The sequence below is a fragment of the Pseudorca crassidens genome, chromosome 10 (genome assembly GCF_039906515.1).
Source record: "Pseudorca crassidens isolate mPseCra1 chromosome 10, mPseCra1.hap1, whole genome shotgun sequence".
Lineage (NCBI taxonomy): Eukaryota > Metazoa > Chordata > Mammalia > Artiodactyla > Delphinidae > Pseudorca > Pseudorca crassidens.
In genome coordinates this window covers 15,885,354-15,907,370 of record NC_090305.1, presented here as the reverse complement: position 1 = coordinate 15,907,370, position 22,017 = coordinate 15,885,354, and the positions used below count along the sequence as shown (strand labels likewise).

The following is a 22,017-nucleotide window of genomic DNA, read 5'->3' as shown; positions in this document are numbered from 1 at the left end:
GTCAAGGACTTAGAAAAGCTGATCCTCACTCTCGAGCAAGGCAGGAAGCAAGAAATGAGTACTGCTCGCCTTACTTTCCCAACTTCTATAATATAATCAACCACAAATGGCAAATTTAAAACCGTCACTGTAACCAGAAGTTGTTTTGGCTGAAAGGGGGTGGCAATGCCAACTGATGGCCAGAGAGACATTTTTAGAAGAGAACAACAGGACAAAGCTGGGCCATAGTAAAGCCTTATAATCTTCCACATGCATTTTCAAGACACAGCCTTTTATCAAAAGGAACTATCAATCCACCTCAAACACTCCTTTTAACATAATCAACGTTATAGTAATTCATTACCATTTGTAAACTGAAGATGACTCTTCAATTGATAGATTCAATTAAGAATCTATCAATTTAGCAGACAAGATGAAAAGGCAGAGGGCTATGTAACAGATGAAGGAACAAGATAAAACCCCAGAAAAACAACTAAATGAAGTGGAGATAGGCAACCTTTCAGAAAAAAAAATCAGAATAATGATAGTGAAGATGATCCAGGACCTCAGAAAAAGAATGGAGGCAAAGATCGAGAAGATGCAAGAAATGTTTAACAAAGACCTAGAAGAATTAAAGAACAAACAAACAGAGATGGACGACACAATAACTGAAATGAAAACTACAATAGAAGGAATCGATAGCAGAATAACTGAGACAGAAGAACGGATAAATGACCTGGAAGACAGAAAGGTGGAATTCACTGCTGCAGAACAGAATAAAGAAAAAAGAATGAAAAGAAATGAAGACAGCCTAAGAGACCTCTTGGACAACATTAAATGCAACAACATTCGCATTATAGGGGTCCCAGAAGGAGAAGAGAGAGAGAAAGGACCAGAGAAAATATGTGAAGAGATTATAGTCGAAAACTTCCCTCACAGGGGAAAGGAAATAGCCACCCGAGTCCAGGAAGCGCAGAGAGTCCCACACAGGATAACCCCAAGGAGAAACACGCCAAGACACATAGTAATCAAATTGGCAAAAAATAAAGACAAAGAAAAATTATTGAAAGCAGCAAGGGAAAAACGACAAATAACAGACAAGGAAACTCCCATAAGGTTAACAGCTGATTTCTCAGCAGAAACTCTACAGGCCAGAAGGGAGTGGCATGATATACTTAAAGTGATGAAAGGGAAGAACCTACAACCAAGATTACTCTACCCAGCAAGGATCTCATTCAGATTCGATGGAGAAATCAAAAGCTTGACAGACAAGCAAAAGCTAAGAGAATTCAGCACCACCAAACCAGCTCTACAACAAATGCTAAAGGAACTTCTCTAAGTGGGAAACACAAGAGAAGAAAAGGACCTACAAAAACAAACCCAAAACAATTAAGAAAATGGTCATAGGAACATACAAATCAATAATTACCTTAAACGTGAATGGATTAAATGCTCCAACCAAAAGACACAGGCTGGCTGAATGGATACAAAAACAAGACCCATCTATATGCTGTCTACAAGAGACCCACTTCAGACCTAGGGACACATTCAGACTGAAAGTGAGGGAATGGAAAAAGATATTCCATGCAAATGGAAATCAAAACAAAGCTGGAGTAGCAATACTCATATCAGATAAAATAGACTTTAAAATAAAGAAAGTTACAAGAGACAAGGAAGGACACTACATAATGATCAAGGGATCAATCCAAGAAGAAGATATAACAATTAAAAATATATATACACCCAACACAGGAGCTCTTCAATACATAAAGCAACTGCTAACAGCTATAAAAGAGGAAACCGACAGTAACACAATAATAGTGGGGGACTTTAACACCTCACCTACAACAATGGACAGATCATCCAAACAGAAAATTAATAAAGAAACACAAGCTTTGAATGACACAATAACCAGATAGATTTAATTGATATTTATAGGACATTCCATCCGAAAACAGCAGATTACACTTTCTTCTCAAGTGCACATGGAACATCCTCCAGGAGAGATGACATCTTGGGTCACAAATCAAGCCTCAGTAAATTTAAGAAAATTGAAATCTTATCAAGCATCTTTTCTGACCACAACGCTATGAGATCAGAAATCTATTACAGGGAAAAAAACGCAAACACATGGAAGCTAAACAATACGTTCCTAAATAACCAAGAGATCACTGAAGAAATCAAAGAGGAAATAAAAAAATACCTACAGACAAATGACAATGAAAACACGACGTTCCAAAACCTATGGGATGCAGCAAAAGCAATTCTAAGAGGGAAGTTTATAGCTATACAAGCCTACCTCAAGAAACAAGAAAAATCTCAAATAAACAATCTAACCTCACACCTAAAGGAACTAGAGAAAGAAGATCAAACAAAACCCAAAGTTAGTAGAAGGAAAGAAATCATAAAGATCAGAGCAGAAATAAATGAAACAGAAACAAAGAAAACAATAGCAAAGATCAATAAAACTAAAAGCTGGTTCTTTGAGAAGATAAACAACATTGATAAACCACTAGCCAGACTCATCAAGAAAAAGAGGGAAAGGACTCAAATCAATACAATTACAAATGATAAAGGATAAGTTACAACAGACAACGCAGAAATACAAAGCATCCTAAGAGACTACTACAAGCAACTCTATGCCAATAAAATGGACAACCTGGAAGGAATGGACAAATTCTTAGAAAGGTATAACCTTCCAGGACTGAACCAGGAAGAAATAGAAAACATGAACAGACCAATCACAAGTAATGAAATTGAAACTGTGATTAAAAATCTTCCAACAAACAAAAGTCCAGGACCAGATGGCCTCACAGGTCAATTCCATCAAACATTTAGAGGAGAGCTAACACCCATCCTGCTCAAACTCTTCCAAAAAATTGCAGAGGAAGGAACACTCACAAACTCATCCTATGAGGCCACCATCTTCCTGATACCAAAACCAGACAAAGATACTACAAAAACAGAAAATTACAGACCAATATCACTGATGAATATAGACGCAAAAATCCTCAACAAAATACTAGCAAACAGAATCCAACAACACATTAAAAGGATCATACACCATGATCAAGTGGGATTTATCCCAGAGATGCAAGCATTCTTCAATATATGCAAATCAATCAATGTGATACACCATATTAACAAATTGAAGAATAAAAACCATATGATCATCTCAATAGATGCAGAAAAAGCTTTTGACAAAATTCAACACCCATTTATGATAAAAACTCTCCAGAAAGTGGGTATAGGGGGAACCTACGTCAACATAATAAAGGCCATATACGACAAACCCAAAGCAAACATCATTCTGAATGGAGAAAAACTGAAACCATTTCCTCTAAGATCAGGAACAAGACAAGGATGTCCACTCTCACCACTATTACTCAACATAGTTTTGGAAGTCCTAGCCACGGCAATCAGAGAAGAAAAAGAAATAAAAGTAATACAAATTGGAAAAGAAGAAGTAAAACTGTCACTGTTTGCAGATGACATGATACTACACATAGAGAATTCTAAAGATGCCACCAGAAAACTACTAGAGCTAATCAATGAATTTGGTAAAGTTGCAGGATACCAAATTAATGCACATAAATCTCTTGCATTCCTATACACTAACGATGAAAAATCTGAAAGAGAAATTAAGGAAACACTCCCATTTACCACTGCAACAAAAAGAATAAAATACCTAGGAATAAACCTACCTAGGGAGACAAAAGACCTGTATGCAGAAAACTAAAAGACACTGATGAAAGAAATTAAAGATGATACCAACAGATGGAGAGATATACCATGTTCTTGGGCTGGAAGAATCAATATTGTGAAAATGACTATACTACCCAAAGTAATCTACAGATTCAATGCAATCCCTATCAAATTACCAATGGCATTTTTTATGGAACTAGACCAAAAAATCTTAAAATTTGTATGGAGACACAAAAGAACCCGAATAACCAAAGCAGTCTTGAGGGAAAAAAACGGAGCTGGAGGAATCAGACTCCCTGACTTCAGACTATGCTACAAAGCTGCAGTAATCAAGACAGTATGGTACTGGCACAAAAACAGAAATATAGATCAATGGCACAAGATAGAAAGCCCAGACATAAACCCACACACCTATGGTCAACTAATCTATGACAAAGGAGGCAAGGATATACAATGGAGAAAAGACAGTCTCTTCAATAAGTGGTGCTGGGAAAACTGGACAGCTACATGTAAAAGAATGAAATTAGAACACTGCCTAACACCATACACAAAAATAAACTCAAAATGGATTAGAGACCTAAATGTAAGACCGGACACTATAAAACTCTTAGAGGAAAACATAGGAAGAACACTCTTTGACATAAATCACAGCAAGATCTTTTTTGATCCACCTCCTAGAGTAATGGGAATAAAAACAATAATAAACAAATGGGGCCTAATGAAACTTAAAAGCTTTAGCACAGCAAAGGAAACCATAAACAAGATGAAAAGACAACCCTCAGAATGGAAGAAAATATTTGGAAACGAATCAATGGACAAAGAATTAATCTCCAAAATATATGAACAGCCCATGCAGCTCAATATTGAAAAAACAAGCAACCCAATCCAAAAATGGGCAGAAGACCTAAATAGACATTTCTCCAAAGAAGACATACAGATGGCCAAGAGGCACGTGAAAAGCTGCTCAACATCACTATTAGAGAAATGCAAATCAAAACTACAGTGAGGTATCACCTCACACCAGTTAGAATGGGAATCATCAGAAAATCTACAAACAACAAATGCTGGACAGGGTGTGGAGAAAAGGGAACCCTCTTGTACTGTTGGTGGGAATGTAAATTGATACAGCCACTATGGAGAACAGTATGGAGGTTTCTTAAAAAACTAAAAATAGAATTACCATATGATCCAGCAATCCCACTACTGGGCATATACCCAGAGAAAACCATAATTCAAAAAGACACATGCGGGCTTCCCTGGTGGCGCAGTGGTTGAGAGTCCGCCTGCCGATGCGGGGGACACGGGTTCGTGTCCCGGTCCGGGAAGATCCCACATGCCGTGGAGCGGCTGGGCCCGTGGGCCATGGCCGCTGAGCCTGCGCGTCCGGAGCCTGTGCTCTGCAATGGGAGAGGCCACAACAGTGAGAGGCCCGCATAACGCAAAAAAAAAAAAAAAAAAAGAAACATGCACCCCAATACTCACTGCGGCACTATTTACAATAGCCAGGTGATGGAAGCAACGTAAATGCCCATCAACAGATGAATGGATAAAGAAGATATGGTACATGTATACAATGGAACATTACTCAGCCATAAAAAGGAATGAAATTGGGTCATTTGTTGAGATGTGGATGGATCTAGAGACTATCATACAGAATGAAGTAAGTCAGAAAGAGAAAAACAAATATCGTATATTAACGCATATATGTGGAACCTAGAAAAATGGTATAGATGAACCAGTTTGCAGGGCAGAAATAGAGACACAGATGTAGAGGACAAACGTATGGACACCTAAGGGGGGAAAGCCGCGGGGGGGGTGGTGTGATGAATTGTGCGATTGGGATTGACATGCATACACTGATGTGTATAAAATTGATGACTAATAAGAACCTGCTGTATAAAAAAAAAAAAGAACCAAAACAGCCAAGACAATTATGAAGAGGAAGAAGAAGATGTGGTAGTGATAAGGTGTGGAGACTTATTTATGCAATAACAAGACTTTTAAAATAAAACTAGTGTAATGTTGGCATGGGAGTGGGCAAGTACTGTATGTCAATGTAACAGTTCAGAGTGTTCAGGAAATGACACACATATAATGAGAACTTGGTGTTATTATAAATTAGCATTATACTGATTAATCAATATATTGTGCTAGAAATTTTTGCATGAAAAGAATCAACTTAATTCTATATGTAGGACTCTTCTTGGTGTTTCAGACTCATACTCAAACAATGTATCCCAAACTGAACTGATTGTAACTTGTGAAACTATTCCTTTTGTATTCTGTGTATCACTAGCAAAGAAATTTGAAAGCCAGTATTTATTCTTCTGCCTCCTAAATTTATCTCGCACATCCAAGCAATAAAATATTTTGTAGAGTTAAAAAAAAATCTATCAATTTAGATGTATGAGCAGAATCTTGGGCTAGTGCAGAAGAAAAGAATTTGTCAATCTGATTAGGGCTTTAAAAAAAAATCCATCTTCATGAAAAAAAAATCAGGTAACATCTATTTCTTTTAAGTTTCTAAGTTTATTTAATTACATATATATTTAAGTTTTAACTGATCAGAACTTCTGATTCCATGATTTTGGTTATAATTTATATGATGATTATTCATACCCATTCAAACTGTGGGTAGTCGAAAGCTTTTCACATAAAGAACTGTGGTATCTACTTATTGCCTTTACTGGTTTTCATAATGGGTTGGGAACAGGGGTGGGAATTTATCAAGTGGCCGGACACTCTGTGCCCAGCTCCAGGCTGGACGCTGGCCCAGGGTCTCTCATTTCATTTACTCTTCACGATATATTTAAATACCCAAATTACCAGACATGTAAGGAGAGCAACCATTTCATTTCCAGAGAAGCCTGGTACATCTGGCTGGCAATTCGGTTATAGATATAAGGATTTTTACTGGTGCTAGATAAAAGGACAATTAAACGAGAAGGAATTAAAAGGAGGAACATAATTGTCAAACAAACACATCAAAAGCCTCTGGAGAAAAGGGAGGGAAGCAGTTTTTCCTGTTCACGGGATGCTGCTGAAAAGCCCAAAGAAGGCTAAGAACGTCTGTTACTGAGTTCTGTGCTGTGGCTCACAGGATCCTCCCAGAGTCCTCCCATTTCAAAAAGGGATGCCAGGCCCAGAAGAGATCAAAGGGCACTGCCAGTTTTGAACTGTCTTGATACACCTAAGATCTTTTGTAAGCGCTGCTGTTTTTGGAAATGCACTGCATGGGCAACACCCTCTTTGTCGCGTAACACGACAGCCCAATCCAGGCCTTGGCTTCCCCTAGTCCTTTCTTGTTGAGAGGTATCTTTTCCCAAACTGTGCCTCTCAAACCTGGGCATCAGAAAGACCTCGGGGGGGCCTGTCAAACCCCAAGCTGCTGGTCACACCCAGAATTTCTGACTCAGTAGGTTTCGGGTGTGAACCCCAAATTTGCATTTCTAAAAAGCTCCCAGGTGTTGTTGCTGGTCCCGGACCACACATTTAAGAACCACTGTTGTGAAAAAAACAGGACAGGATCCATCAAAGACAGGAAGCGGGGTGGTGGTGGGGTTATTTGTTACACGGCCATATCTGCATCACTCACGATCCAAGCCACACAAGGCAGGCGATTTTGTCCGTGTCGACCCTGCTGCATCCCCAGCACTTAGGACAGGGGCTGGCATACACTAGGTGCCCTATACACATAACTGCTAAGTAAGTCAAATGAATCAGTATGCCCCGTGCTGGAAACTGGGGCCAGCGTTGGGATGGAGGAGCAAGGGAAGTGGTTGTGGAAACACCAGCAACAAAGGGAATGGCTTTTAACAGCTAACTTGCCCTGAAAGGGAAGCTCAACTTGCTAACAAGGATGGCAACAACAACGACAGCAGTAATAATATACATGATGCTAACAAACACGTCAGAGTGTTTGGTATGTGGCCGGAGCTAGAGCCAGCACTTTACATGCTTTGGGGCGTTCAGTTTTCACAACAACCTATGAGATGAGAACCTTGATTCTCCTCATTTACCAGGTGAGGAAACAGGTTAGAAAGGAAGTGATGCTCCCAAACCAGCTAACTATCTATGGAGAAGCTGGTCCCAAGCAGAAGGTCTCTCTTAATTACCCAGTTGAGTAAATGATAAATGCAAAACTTCTCTGGCCTTCTCTGAACTGCAGACTTTGATCCTTTCTTCTCCAAGTTACGGAGAGGCTTCACGTGGCCCATTCCTAGTATGCCTGATCGTAAAACAGGCACGGCTCCGGCTGGCTACACAGTTTGTTTTCTCTGTATCATCTCTCAAGAGTGGGACACTGAATCACAGCGCCGGGGTTCCATGTGGGGGTTAGGCATGCCCCATAAAGGGCTAGTTCAGTGGTTCATCAACAGGGCAGGGAAGGGGGCGGGGGAGACATGTGGGCCGACTTTGCACTCGGGGGACATTGGACAGATGTGTCCAATGTCTCTGTGTCCAGAGACGATTTTGATTGTCATAACTGGAGGGTGCTACTGGCGTCTGGTGAGGAGTCCTCACTACTCACTAGAGTAGCGAGTAGCCAACAGGGCACAGGACAGCCTCCCCCCACCAAGAGGTATCTGGCCAAAATGTCAATGGTGCTGAAACTCTGCTCCAATTTCAAAGCCTTCTCTGTCTCACCCCTCCCACCCCCGCCCCAGGTTGGATGCCTAAGAAACTTCATCGATATTCTCTAACAGCCTTCACTGTCTTTTATCTTGTCTTAGTTATTGGAGAACTTGCTTCATCTCCCCTACCTCCCTTGAGGGCCAGAAGAACATCTTAGTCATTGAAACACCCAGAATACTGGGAACCGATTCAGCTCAGAGTGGGTGTTCAGTAAGTGTCCTGTACTTTGTTTTCCCTCAAATGGGTAAAAATGCTGAGAACTCACTCCTAGCCATGGAGGAGGGGCAGCGGGGTGAACACACTAAGTTAGGAACACACAGTACACTTCCTATAAACTTATCTCAATTAATCCTTCCAACCACTGAAGGAGACAGGAACACTATTTTAGGTAACTACAGCTCATAGAATTTGTGAAAGGTCACACGCTGCTAAGCGACAGAGCACGTTTCTGGAGCCCGATGTCAAGCCCTAGGCTCCTTCCGTACCCCACGACCGTGCCATGGGTCCCCAGAGCTGAAAACCTCCCTCCTAAAGACCAGTCCCAGGATTAGAGTGTCTGAGATGCTAGCAAGGAAAACAGTAACAGAAAAGGCTGAAAACTTGACCACATTATTAGTGTGATCACAAGTCTTGCTACCAAACATAGCAACAAAGTTGGTCAATTCAAGGGTTACTGCAAATAGGCTTAAATACAAGTTACATGTTTAAAAATCAATGATAATGATACTTAGAATTTACATGGCTCTTTCATTTTTAAACTTTAATATGCTAGGGCTTAAGAAAATATATCCAAGATACATTTTTTTTTAATCTGCAAAATCAGAGAGCACAGGAAACAATGGTCAAAAAAGCCATCTTAGTTCAAGACATAATTACGTGACCTTTCCTTATGCACAGCACTCTCCAGCTGGCTCTCTGCTTTCTCAGAGCAGCTAGGAGCCAGGCCCAGACCTGGGAAAGTATGTCATAAATAACATCTGATGGCTCGTCTCTGGGAGCCCTGACAGTATTGATCCCCCAAATCAACCTGATGAATCTGTCTCGTTTTCATATTATAGAAGGAGAAATGAAAATGATGAAAGGTTTTTGTAGCACCACGTTTAATTCTTTGTTTTTTTTAAGCTAAGGAGGCCAGTCTTGGCTGGCTGCTGTTCATCAAGGCCTCCACTCCAACCTCTGTTGCCAAAACCACATTCCCAGGGCTGGGTCCTAGCCTCTTAGAAAGCTGGGTGGCCCACGGCTTCCCTCACAGCCAGCTCATTCCGAACTCACCATTCCCTCCACAGGGTGCAAACCCTGACGGAGGAAAAGCTCAGCCTTGTCCATTCTTTCAGCCCCAGGAGCTAACCATCTTGGGAGTCAAGGTCTTGTATGTCTTTTCTCCCTTAGCCTGTCTCTCACTTCCATCTTGCCTTTCACACCATCACTGTTGCTGTCCTGCTTCCAGACTCATCAGCTCTGTAGCACCCATGCTCTAAATGGTATGCCCTACTTTTCTTCCCAGGGGAACTTCTGCCTTTCTGTCCAGTTGGTAACCTGTTCCAGGCAGGCCCAGACCCGACAGAATGGAAAGTCTTCCTGCTATAGGGTAAAGTAAATCCCTTGAGGGCCGGGTGTCCAGCGTATCACCCTGGTTCCCAGTGGTGTTGGTGCCAGGCAACAGTGCTTGCTTGGACCCCCTAAGTTCTCAGCCCCTTGGGAGTGCTTTTGGTTTCACCTCCTTTGGGTTTTGGGTCACTCGTCTTTGGATGGTTTGCCTTGGCAATGACCTGGAAGTCCAGAAGCTGGTACCAGGGTCGGCATGGGGTACCAGTGCACCTGGCCCAGGTTTCTGGGGTCTGCAGACTTTGGAGCCAGCCTCCTTGGGTTCAATTGCACTTGCCTCTCTCATCAGTGGAGCCCTGAGCCAGCCGCTTAAGCCCGCATTGTCTGCATCTTCCTGTGCAGGACAAGCGTGGTAATGATACCCACTTCACAGGTTATGTGGATAACGTGTTAATGCGCATAAAGCACTTACTTTAGTGCCCCCCATGCGCGTGGGCACTTGATAAACATCAGCTATTATCATCCCACAGACCAGAGACTGCTGAGTGGCAGCCCCGAAGCCAAATCTGGCCCAGAGACCTATTTTGTTTGGCTTGCACATTTTCCTTTTTAATTGAGCCTGCATTTTAACGCTGGTAGGTTTCTGGCATTTTAAGAAAATTGAAGATCTGGCAACAAATGGGACCCACTTTCCTTTCTGGAAGCCATCACCTGGGGCGGGGTCCCTCCTCGGCTGCCTTCTCACAGGGCATTTCTTCTTTGTTCAAGCCCAACTCCCATACTACTTATCCCCACCTTTCCATACCCCCCAGTTAATTCCCTGCCTGGCCCTTGTAGGAAGGCAATCTCTATTCCAGACCAACTTTACCAATGTATCCAGTGTTAGGTTCTATTATTCCCCCATATTGACACCAGTCCAACTGGTCTCCTTATGCTAGCCCACTTCCTGCCTTCCTACCTTGGCCTCATGACCTTCCCCCAGCCATGAACAGCCTCCCAAACCTTCCCCGTCCACCTAGTCCAGCAGTTCCAATTGAGTGCACGTCAAAATGACATGGGACACTTTCAAAACATACTCAGGTCTGGATGGGGGTATTTCTCAAAAGTGCCAAGATGATTCAAATATGCACCCAAATGTGCTCTAAGGCCGGTGACCATGGGAGCCACGGCCTGCCCATTCCCACGGTCCAGCTGGCACATCCTGTCGACACGGTACAACCGAGGACAAGATGAGTCTTGTTTGACTCCTGTTTAGTCCTGCTTGCGACTCAACTTGTGTTTAAAGCCGGTCTCCCCAAACAGACCATAAAACTCAAGAGTGGGTGGATCACACTTCATACTTCTTTTGCATCCTCAACAGGAAGACTGGGGTGCCAAGCACACTGTGGGTGCCTGATGACAACGCCTCTTGTCAAATATTTGAGCGTCCACAACGGAGAAGCCATCGCAAGGACGACGTGACGCGAAAACCACAGCCTGGTTTCCTGAAGCTTGTGGGTTTAGAGGAAGAGTAAGTCAAGGGCACCACTGATGAGGATATAAGGTGGACGAAGATGTCCTATGGGAAGGGAGGGGCCCAAGGCCTGGGGAATCAGGGAAGGCTCTGTGCAGGGGGTGTCCTTGATAGGCTGGTGGGAAGGACGGCAGCAGCGAGGGGAACAAGCGAATAAATGCCCCGGAGGGAAAGCAGCAGCCTCCGTAAGCGCCAGGATCCCAGTGGGGAGGAATGGGAGCAGAACGGGAAGGGCGAGATTTCACTGGACCTCAAACGCTAGGGAAAGGGTTGTAATTAATTGGCTAATTCACGGAAGCAGCCCGTGAAGGCTGTGATTCTGGCCTCCTTCTAAGAGCCAGGCAGAGGGAGAGGTGAGGGCTAAGTGGGAGGAACAGGCATAACACACTGAACAACTAGACACTGCGAGAGGGAGAAGAGAAGGGGCCAGGGAGGCCCGGGGGTAGCTCCCCTCCGCACACGGAGTGGCGTCTCCAGTCCCGCAGGGCCCCACACGCCTCAGACACCCTGATCTCCACCATTCAGTCTTAAGCCCTGGGTGGCTGTACAGAAGTGAAACCATGTTAAGAGTGCCACTCCATTAACGCAGATCATCACAGAAATAAAGATTTTCGTCATGACACTACCACTGCCACAAGGACTGCTATAAGGCGACGCTTATCTTTCTGCTCATTCTCCCGAGTCCATGCACAGCTTATGAAGAGATACAAAGGCCCTAAAGAGTACGTTGGGAGACAACCGCCCTGTGGGTCACCCCTCTGCTTCCTCACCGCCATGTTTAGAGGTGTAACCTGGGTCTGGATGAACACAAGGGCTGGTTCAGAAACTAAACCACCACAGGGTGGGCCCCAGGGACAGCCACGGAAGAAAAGGGCAATTCCGCCACGTATCTACCGAATCCTTCCCATGGGTCAGGGACCGGCCTAGGCACCTTACAAATAGGAACTCCTTTAATCGTCCCGGTCCCCATGAGGTAGCTACTAGGATTTGCCCATTTTACAGGTGAGGAAATTAAGACGCACAGGTTAAGCAGAGTGGCCCAAAGTCACACAGAATAAGAACCCAGACACTCTGGCTTCAGGCCCCATCGTCTGACTCTTATACTTGGCTGCCCTTCAGTTTGCCTTTTAGGTGGAGGGTGTGGGTTAGGTCCATAAAAGCCTTCACCTCTCCTAAGGGCTGCCAGGCCCAGAAAGGCTCAGAAGGTATGGGGTCACAGGGCTGCTGCTCTGGTTATATATTTCTGGAGCCTCAAAGCATCAGACGTGGAAAAAGGGCAAGGGAGGGGTGAAATCTATAGGCTCTGAGCTGACCTCCTGTGACCCCCAGCGTCCCGAGCTGCAACTTTCAGGATCCTGAAGACCAGAGCTTGGGGAGCCCTTCTCAGCAGTCAGGTGTGTGCTGCAGAAGCCAGCAGGGTCTCCTGGGGAGCCAGGCACGAGCTGACTGGGAGGACCAAGGGCGTTCAGTTCCTCTGCTCCCGGAGATGGACTCCATCCGCCATAAAGTCCTCCAGGGGGATCAGCTTCACTGATAACTACAGGTCTCACCAGCAGTTGCTCCCTGATCTAAGACCGCACCTACACATGGCACCTTTCTGGTTTGTGGTTTATAGACAAGCCATATATCCCCGCCCCTAACGCGTTGGTGAACTACAGCGACATTGGATTATGTTTCACTTTTAGGCTTCAGGGCTTGAAGTGATTCTATTTTTAAGCTTTCTCAATTCCACAAGTAAAAGAAGACGTTTTAAGGAAATTAGTTCTGGTTTTTAGGGGATGAGGACTTCTTCCCCTGAAAGAGTTAAACTTCGTTAAACCAGCAATCTTCCTGAAGGAAGGGCACCTGGTCTAATGTCACTGGGCAAGGGCCCCAGGACCTCTGAAAACCACAACAGTCACCCAGGATGTGGACAGCCCAGGACAAACCTCCAACACCAGAGCTATACTGTGCCCTTCTCCTGAAGAGAGCGGCAAAAATCCTTTCAGGTTCTATTCTCAGTGAAGTATGTTTCACCGTTTCAGCACTGGAAGTGTCATATCCACAAAAGTTTGCAAATAACAAATAAAGCTTTAAAAAGGCTACTATCATGTTTCTATAAGAGTCTGTCATTCCTTCCATTTTTTAAAATTCTCTTTCATTGAACATCTAAAGGAGCGTGGCGTATTTTGTACCTTGGAGAATGAGGTGTTACTCTAAAGCCAACTGTTCAAAGGACACTTCTGTATGTGTCTATTTTAAAAATGTAACCATTCCTGAAGGCAATCTTAAATGTATTCTACACATCCCAATTTTCCCATATAGGGTACATGAGACTTAGTTAACTTTCTCTTGTCAAATGGGGCTGCTTCTAAGAATTCCAGTCTCCAGTTTCAGTTCTGGCTTTGCCACTAGTTAGCCTGTGACCTTGGGTAAGTAACAACTGCATTGGGTCTTAATTTCCTCCCCTGCAAAATGAAGGGGATCGGGTCAGATGATGACTCTTGCTTTACAGCTCTCACATGTTACGATTCAAAGACCATTGAGGGGCTTCCCTGGTGGCGCAATGGTTGAGAGTCCACCTGCCGATGCAGGGGACACGGGTTCGTGTCCCGGTCCGGCAAGGTCCCACATGCCACGGAGTGGCTGGGCCCGTGAGCCATGGCCGCTGAGCCTGCGTGTCCGGAGCCTGTGCTCCGCAGCAGGAGAGGCCACAGCAGTGAGAGGCCCGCGTACCGGGGGGGGGGGGGATACTAATCAAAGACCATTGGGAATATCAATTATTGCCTATGCTAATTAGAAGAATTAGTTATAAGAATGTTGTCTGGACACTAGAAATAGCCCCAGACGGTTGGGCTACAGTAATAAAAAGCAGACTAAAGTCAATTACTTTTATTTTTACTTCCTCCTATCGCCTCTCTATTCCATCAGCTGTCCATTCTCACTGCTATCAACCTCCGCTGACATAAACCCCGGCCTTAGTTTACAAAGCTAAGCAGTGGTCTGTTTCACCAGGTTCTCCAGCAAAGCAAGGGGCCCAGGCTTTGTGATTGCAACCTGGCAACCAGTGGGCTTTACCTCTTCCCCTTCAAAGTTATATTGTAGATGATCGTGGCCGCCACAGCAACAAGACTGACCCCCAGTTAAGGTTGGAGGCGGACTGAGAATGCATCCTTGTAACTTACACATTCTTTGAGTTCTAAAAACGCATTGCTTTGGCAGGAGAGCGTCTGAAGCAAAAGCGACAACAGAAAATAAACCGATTTCCTTCTTACTGGCCCCAAAGCTATATGTATTATCCCTCTATATTAACCCTACTCCTGCCCTCCAGGATTCCTTACCCCCATCCCAGTTGTTGTCTTTTTGTCCCTTCTGTTGTATAACTTTTCCTTGTGTAAGATACATTTTCCAAGCCACTCTTGGAAGCCAAAGAGAAGGTCAGGGTAGGAGGAAGGAGATACCATTAGTGGTTTCCTATACTTACTGCTTTCCCAGTTAGCTCCCCTTCTTAGTCCCATGAAAAATGATTAGTAGAAAAAATGCTTCTTAGCAATTGTAAATAGTCCCCGAAACACTTTTAAGCTGCTAACAAGCACGAAAAATATGCATTAAACCACATGCTTAGTACCTCAAAGAATTCAGGGAAGTTCCTCTCTTTAAAAACCAAAATGAAACAGAGCATCTGATAAGAACTGCAATCTACCTTCTTTGCCTTGCACTATTTGGGGCGGTTTCATGGGCATCTAGGAGGGATGTGATTTAATCAGCACAGGCAGTGGCTGATTTTTCACTCTTCCTAGTTTAAAATGTTAGTAGAAAGTAGGTGATTAAAAAGGAATTGGAGTCAGTCGGCCTGGGAAAGTGGATGTAAACTAGACATACAAATGGAATATATGTTAAGTCATGTTAAATTAGAAAACTGGCCAGAAAAATCAACTATGAATATCTGAAGCGTTGCCAAGTGGGTCCAGGTCCTTTGGAAAAAGGCTAAAGGTACGGATGGTGTGTCTTTGGGGATGGCAATAAAAGACCACTATGGATTATACCTATGAGAAATGAGAATAAAAGCCACTTTTCCCTACAACCTTTCAATCTCCAGGTGCTATCATCTATTTGCGACTAAGCTTAGAGTATTATTTTCTGTTTTCATGTTAGCTTTACACAGCACAACATTAATCTCAGAATCTACCCTTCCAAGTATTACATAAGGTGACGATTTATAGAAAAACGACAACAAAAAAAACCCTTTCCTGTTCACAAGCTTGGGTTCCTTAGCTCACAGAGCCACGTTTACGGGTGCTTTGTTTCAGAAGATGATTAGAGTGGTGCCCTGGGCACTGATTATAGTGGAGCTATTTGAACTGCCTGAGTCTGGGCACTGCATTATATTAAAACTTCCATTTTGGGGTATGTAGTGACTAAAAATTCTCTCCTAGCTTAAACTTGGCACCAACCATCTATCTCAGCAGAAGCAAGATTATTGACTACAGAACCACAGGAACCCAGCATTTTTCTTCTTTTATATTTATACAGGAAAGAAACTCAGCTGTAGCACCTATGGTTTCTCCATTCTTACAGGGAAATTTCAAACATTGTGGGTGCCTTCCCAAAGTCTAATAAGTGGGATGCTATGACTGGATTAAATTAAATCAGATGTGACAGGCCATTGTCTCTTGCATTAATAGATCCCAAACTTTCTAGAAGCGTAATGAAATCATTTCAGCTTCTTTTTAGCAGAGGCAGAAAATGATGAAGCCCTTTCAGTTCCAGAAAATATACAGCACTTGTGACTCTGGTTTCTCTAGACTCCTTCCACGTCCAACAGTTCACCATCTAGAGCTGAATTTATCTCGTGCATGTCTCTGACATGGTGATGATTAAGAGTTCAGTTCCACAAAAGCCACTAAGCACGGGCTGCACGCAAAAGATGGCCGGTCCATGCAGTCAAGGGAGGAGCGAGGCAAAAAAGTGAGGATGAGTTGATCTAAATTTGTCACAACTCAAGGCACAAGCTCATACTGGGGCAGTTCATCATCACCATCTCTAACACAGGCCTGTGGTACTGACGTGTCCCTATTTTATCCATTCTTAGGAGAGCCATGATTTATGGGTTTAAAAACTCAAGTTAACTAGGTATAAATAGTTAATTACATATCATTTTTTAAAACTTTTAACCATTTTACTCATATATGTCAACAAAGGGGCAGTGTGCACATGGTCTTACATTATTTCTCTAAGTTCCAAAAAAATATAAATTTCTGAATATTCATTTGATTGGGCATCTACTATTTACCTGGCACTGTGCTAAGTGTTTTACATGCATTATCATATTTAACCCTTAAATAGAACTTTCAAGTTCGTACTGTTATTGTCCCTATTTTACAAGAGAGGAAACTGTGTTGTGAGAGTTTATTTGCCTAAGATCCAACGACTTGTAAATGACAGAGGCAATTACAGCTAGTAAGGTAGTACTGAGATACATATATATATATATATATTTTTTTTTTTTCCACGTTAAAAAAAAGGTGAAGAATATGCTCCTGGTTGTTCTAGAGACAGAACATGGAATCAGAGCCAGGTGAGTCTGTAACTGTGGCCACTTGAACAGGAGTTCTCAACCTCTTCTTTGATGGAAAGTGTTTAAATGATCTCTTTGCTCAGCCAATCACTTAGCCATCCCCATGCTGTCCCTCCTGCTTAGGGAAAGAATATCAACAAAAGTTCAAGACTTCAATAGAAGTCTAATATAATTTTGATAAGAAAAAAAAGAAACCAAACTTTATATACAGTGCTCATGATTCTGGAATAATAATCTCGTGGCAAGGAGGATAAAGTTTTGAAGTAGCTTGGAAGGTGGTGAGGGTAATTTTTTATACTTTAAATACTTAAATACAATGAATTACATAGAAGTTTGGCTAGGCAGTTTCAGAGACCTGGCCCAGGTGCGCTAAAATTCAAAAGGAAAAAAAAAAAAAGCAAACTGGTCGTCTCACAATTTCCCATTGTCAAAACTACCCCCCCATAAATCTGAATCAAGTCCCAGAAGCATGTCAATAGCTGGTTGTTTCAGATTAGGTTTATGATATAGTGACAGAACCCTGAGGGAGCAAATATGCTTAAAATATATCCAAGCACGTTTAGGTCAAGTCAGTAATAGTATTCAATGCTGATAAAAGCGTGGCATATTCTCGTGTCTGAGAATCCGGCACACTGGATACTGTTATGTGTAAGCAGGTACTGTACTCTTTCCCCCCTGCTGGCAGACCCTAGTCACTAAAACACCATGAGCTTCTTTGACTGAGACGGTATCACACATCCCTAGCAAGTATCTCTGGGGCTGCAAAGCAGTTAAGATCCAACTCGAGGAGAAACTGGGAAGAGTCATGAATTAAAATTTTTCATTATTCCAAAACCCATCTCATCCCCCAAAGTGTTGCCTGGGTGCCGACTCTCTTAAAGACCTCTGCAAAATCTTGATTCTTCAAAAATTCAGCCCATTCGGAGCCGAGACAAGGTGAGGTCAACGACTGATATTATCAGCCAACCATTAATCTAACTGGGTTTGGTTCGTTTCTAGCCTCGTGGGGGCCGAGCCTCACCACGAGGGTGAAGACAGGAGGCATGGAGGAAGGGAATGAAGGAGAGAAAAGGAGAAAGGAGGAAGACCTCCGGGCCACACTTCTTTCTAGTATCAACAAAAAGAGAAGCCGCATACTGACCTAAATCATCTCTCAAAGGCGCTTTATAAATTACAGGGACAAAGGGAGGGGGTGGCGAGTGGCCTGGGAATCCTACAGACACCCTACCCTCTGACCCGCCCCCCTCCCCCTCCAGCACAAGGGAAGGAAGATAGAAAGCAGAGCTCAACTCGGCCATTGGCGAGAAGCCCCCCCTCCGGTTTTCGATCGCCCATCCCTCGGCCCCCTAGAAAAACACACACGTAAACACCATACCCACCCCCTGGGGCGGACACTCCTGCCCCGAGGTTCCTAGAACCGGAGGCCGGGCATTTACTTAGTTAGATTTTTCTTGCTTACTCATTTCCCTCGAGCACCCAACCCCCCGTTCCCACTCCAAAACCCCGCTCAACCGCCTACCCTCACGGCTCCAACCCCCAACAGAATCCGGTGCCCCCGCGGCGGCGGCGGCCCCCGAGCCGTCCCGGTCACTAACCTGCTGCTGTAAGGGCATTTCCGAAACCAGCCTGGCTCCGGGGGGAGGTGGGGGGGGGGCGGCTGGAGAGGGGGCCCGGAGGGCCGAACGGACCGGCGGCGCCGGGCGAGGGCGGGCGCCCGTGGAGGGGGTTGGGGAGAGGAGAGGGAGGGTGGCCGCTCCGGGGGCGGGTGCGAGGGCGCCGGGACCGTCCCAGGCCAGGGAGCCGGCGAGCAGGAGGAAGTGGGTGCCCCCTCTCCCCCTCCAGCGCCCCCTCCCGCCGCCGCCTCCTCCCCAGTCACAGGCGCGTCCTCCGCGCACGTGTGCGAAACGTCACCGGCGGGTCCCGGGGAGAGGGACAGACCCAGGCGGCGGGACGGGAACACGGCTGCCCCCGCCCTCCGTCGCCGGAGGGCGGAGAGGGGGGACAGGGCGGGGAAGGAAGGGGCAAGGGGAGAGGCGGGTCAAGGGCAGGCCCGGGGCCCGGCGAGGCAGGCCCGGGCGCTCGGGCCACGCGGGCGCCGCCGCTGCCACCACCGGGATGCGCCCAGGCCGGGGTGCCCGCCCGCTAGCCCCTCACCCCCAGACAGCCCACGCCCCGGCCTGCAGCCGGCTTCCAGCTCCACCTCTCCCCTCGGCTTCCCCCAGCCCCTTTGTTGCCGGCAGTTACAGATCCCAAAATGTGTCAAGCGCAGCCTGGCAGAGCCCCTGCACTCCGAGCACGCCTTAGGGACCCCCGGCTGCCAACGGGCCTCCGAGGCCGGCGGGCGGCCATCACCCCCAGGGCCCCCCGGTTTCCACCCCCCTGGAATCTCCCACTCCCCAGTTCACTACTCCCTCCCCCACCCCCTTCTCCATCCGGGGCGTGACCCCTTCCTACGCCCGAGAAAGAGGAAGCTTCGAGTTGGAGGGGAGGGGAGAGTGGGGGTAGGGAAAAGTGCAGGAAAGGAAGGGGGGGGCCGCGAAAAGTTTCGGAGTGTTTGATGTGGTTCGCGCCATGGCGATCCCCGCTGCCCTGCTTGCCTGGCGGAGCCCCCCAGACCCTTCGGGGGTTCGGGGGCAACACACAAGTCTAACAATAAACTCTTGTTGGAGGGGCAGCCGCCGAGGCCCACGACGCTCGGCCCCGCGCTCTCCCAGGGCGGCCCGCAGCGCGCCCACCACCCCGCGCGGTGCGAGCCCACCTCCCGCCCGGGCTGGGGACGGTGGGAACGGGAGGGCATTACCGGAGGGCCGCCGCCGCCGCCGCCGCCGCCGCGTCCCAGCGCTGGTGGCTGCTGCAGCAGCCCGGCTCTGCTGGAGGGTCCGTGCGGCGTGGTGTAGAGGAGGCTGCCGGCGGTCTGCTCCACGCCGGGGGCACTGGGGAGGAGGGGGCCGGCGGCGACGGCGCCGCTTTGGAGGGAGGAGGAACAGGAGGTGGTGGAAGTGTTCGTGGTGAGGATCTGGATGTACGCGCTCGGGGCGGCGGCAGCAGCGGCGGTGGCGGCGGCGGGGAAGCTGGGGCTGGCTAGCAGTGCCCTTTTGTCCATGGAGGCTGCAGCGGCGGCGGCGACGACAGCCGCCCCCTCCCCACCCCCGGCGGTCACCAGGTACTGCTCCAGGGCGGGCTGGATCCCCTTTCTCATCTCTCGCTCCTGCTCTTTTTATTGCTATGGTATATTAACGTATTGTTTTCAATTTCTTTATTATTTGCAGTCGGAGTTTCCAAGTCTCTCCTTCTCTCCTCCCCGCCCGGCGCTTCCGAGCCCCTTCTCTCCCTTTTCTTTTTATTTTTCCGCACCGCCCGGGCCCCGGGGGCCAAAAATAATCGGGGCTCTGGAGAGAGGAGGGTCCCGGGCGCACGGATATCGGGCCCCGAGGGGGGATGGAGGCGTCGGGGGCGGCCGATGCAATGGATTGCGAGGCGGCGGCGGCAGCACGGGTGCTGCGGCCGGCAGCTGAAAAATGGCTCCAGGAAGCTGCTGCTGACAATGAATGAAGGGATACGGTTTACGCGCCAAGGTCCTCCCGCGAAACTCAGATTTCCCGCCGGCTTTTCAAACCATATTTGCATATCCCCGCCCCTCAACCCGCCGAGGACCGTTCCCACAGCCCATTGGGCCTCTGTCTCCTTCCTTCCGTCCCAATCACGGAGCAGGGTCGCAACCTGCCGGTTTCCATTGGCTGCCGTGCATCATGGTTGCCGGGGCGACAGGAGCCCTATTTGCATATGCTTCCTTGATTGGCTGGGAGGTAGTAGGGGTTTTAGGAGGTGGGGGTAAAGTCCGCCTTCTCTCCCACGGAAGACCACGCCTGGTGAAGGCTCCGCCCCCGTCCCCGCCCGCCAGCCGGGCGGGCACTGCTGACCTGGGCAGGGACTCCGCGCCCCGCAGACTCAGTGTGGATCTAACCTAGAGCGCAAGTTTCGCTTTTGTAAATTGTCAAGGTGACTAAAGGGGACACTTTCGGGAACTCTCTTCTGTTTGACCAGTCAGTGTAATAGATGAACAACAGCGAGAGATTCTCCCAAGTATGTGCCAAAGGCAAGTTGGACCTTGCGAACGACGCCTGGCAGGTGGAAACCGAGCCCTTTAAATCGCGGGTTTCTCTCTTCCTGAAATCCGACCAATGCCGCGGCGAGAGCTGATCCCGAGGCCGAGGCTGATGGACAGAAGCATGTGGGCCGACAGAATCGTGGGGGCAGAAGGTTCGACTGACGTGATTGCGGGCACCATTTAGTTACCATTCCAGATCATTACCGGTAGCTTCGTTATTAGCCTGGTTGGGGTTTAAGTAAAAATTAACTCCGAATGCTTTGCCGAGTGAAATCTTACCACAAGTACTGGTTTGAGTCCAGCAGACACCCCCAAAACCCTACCCACTGGCCCAGAAGCACCCAGGACAGTTAATCTGGGCTAACCTAGGACTTATTTGCGTGTTTCTAATCCGCCAAACAGTAATCCGAAGAAGTACGTGCTTCCCACGATGACGTCTTGCTCCTAACAAACACTGCACGCTGGCCACGAGCACTTTACAATTTCGGTATCCTACCAAGTTCTCTGACACAATGACCCAAACCTTTTCCAAAATATTTTAAAAGAATTTTTTTAAGTAAACTAGAAATTGCCACCAGAAAAATATTAAATTATTGTCAAATTGACTTCTGTGTTGGTGCAAGTGTTCATGGGTCTTAAAATTGAAGATTGCGCCTGTGAGACGGAGCAGGAAAAGGGACCCTGGCAGGTTGTGGGAAAAGGTGTACCTAGGTCAGGTCATCATTTACAGTTCTGGTCACTGAGAACTGCACAAAATAGCTGCTGATCTGGTGCTCACTGGGTGATGAGCATTGCAATACCTCAAGCCCTTTTGCAAGACTTTTATTATTATTATTATTAATTTTCAAAGCTCATATGCTCAGTCTTCTGAAAGGCCTGACAAGATATGTCAGTTCAGGCTAGGAGTCCTTACTACTTCAGTCCTGTTACCTGAAATAGGGTGAACTCAAAGTACTGTTACACCTTGCACCAGGC

The 22,017-nt window shown here is 46.4% G+C and overlaps 1 protein-coding gene and 1 long non-coding RNA gene across 4 annotated transcripts in view; one reads left to right on the top strand and one right to left on the bottom strand.

Annotated features, from left to right (window-relative positions):
• E2F3 (E2F transcription factor 3) overlaps positions 1-20,308 on the bottom strand; it is an 80,745-nt gene extending 60,437 nt beyond the window's left edge. For 2 of the 3 annotated variants that reach the window (XM_067752100.1, XM_067752101.1), the window contains exon 1: positions 19,735-20,308. In XM_067752100.1, coding sequence (XP_067608201.1) covers positions 19,735-20,133 — 399 coding nt within the window. In that variant the 5' untranslated portion in view covers positions 20,134-20,308. Of the gene's footprint in view, positions 1-18,529; positions 18,859-19,734 lie in introns of those variants that run through there. The other variant, XM_067752102.1, reaches the window with a different exon arrangement.
• Positions 19,554-21,647, top strand: LOC137231622 (uncharacterized). Its single transcript, XR_010946696.1, has 2 exons — positions 19,554-20,097; positions 20,204-21,647. It is a non-coding gene; the product is annotated as an uncharacterized lncRNA (long non-coding RNA).
• The last annotated feature ends 370 nt before the right edge of the window (positions 21,648-22,017 follow it).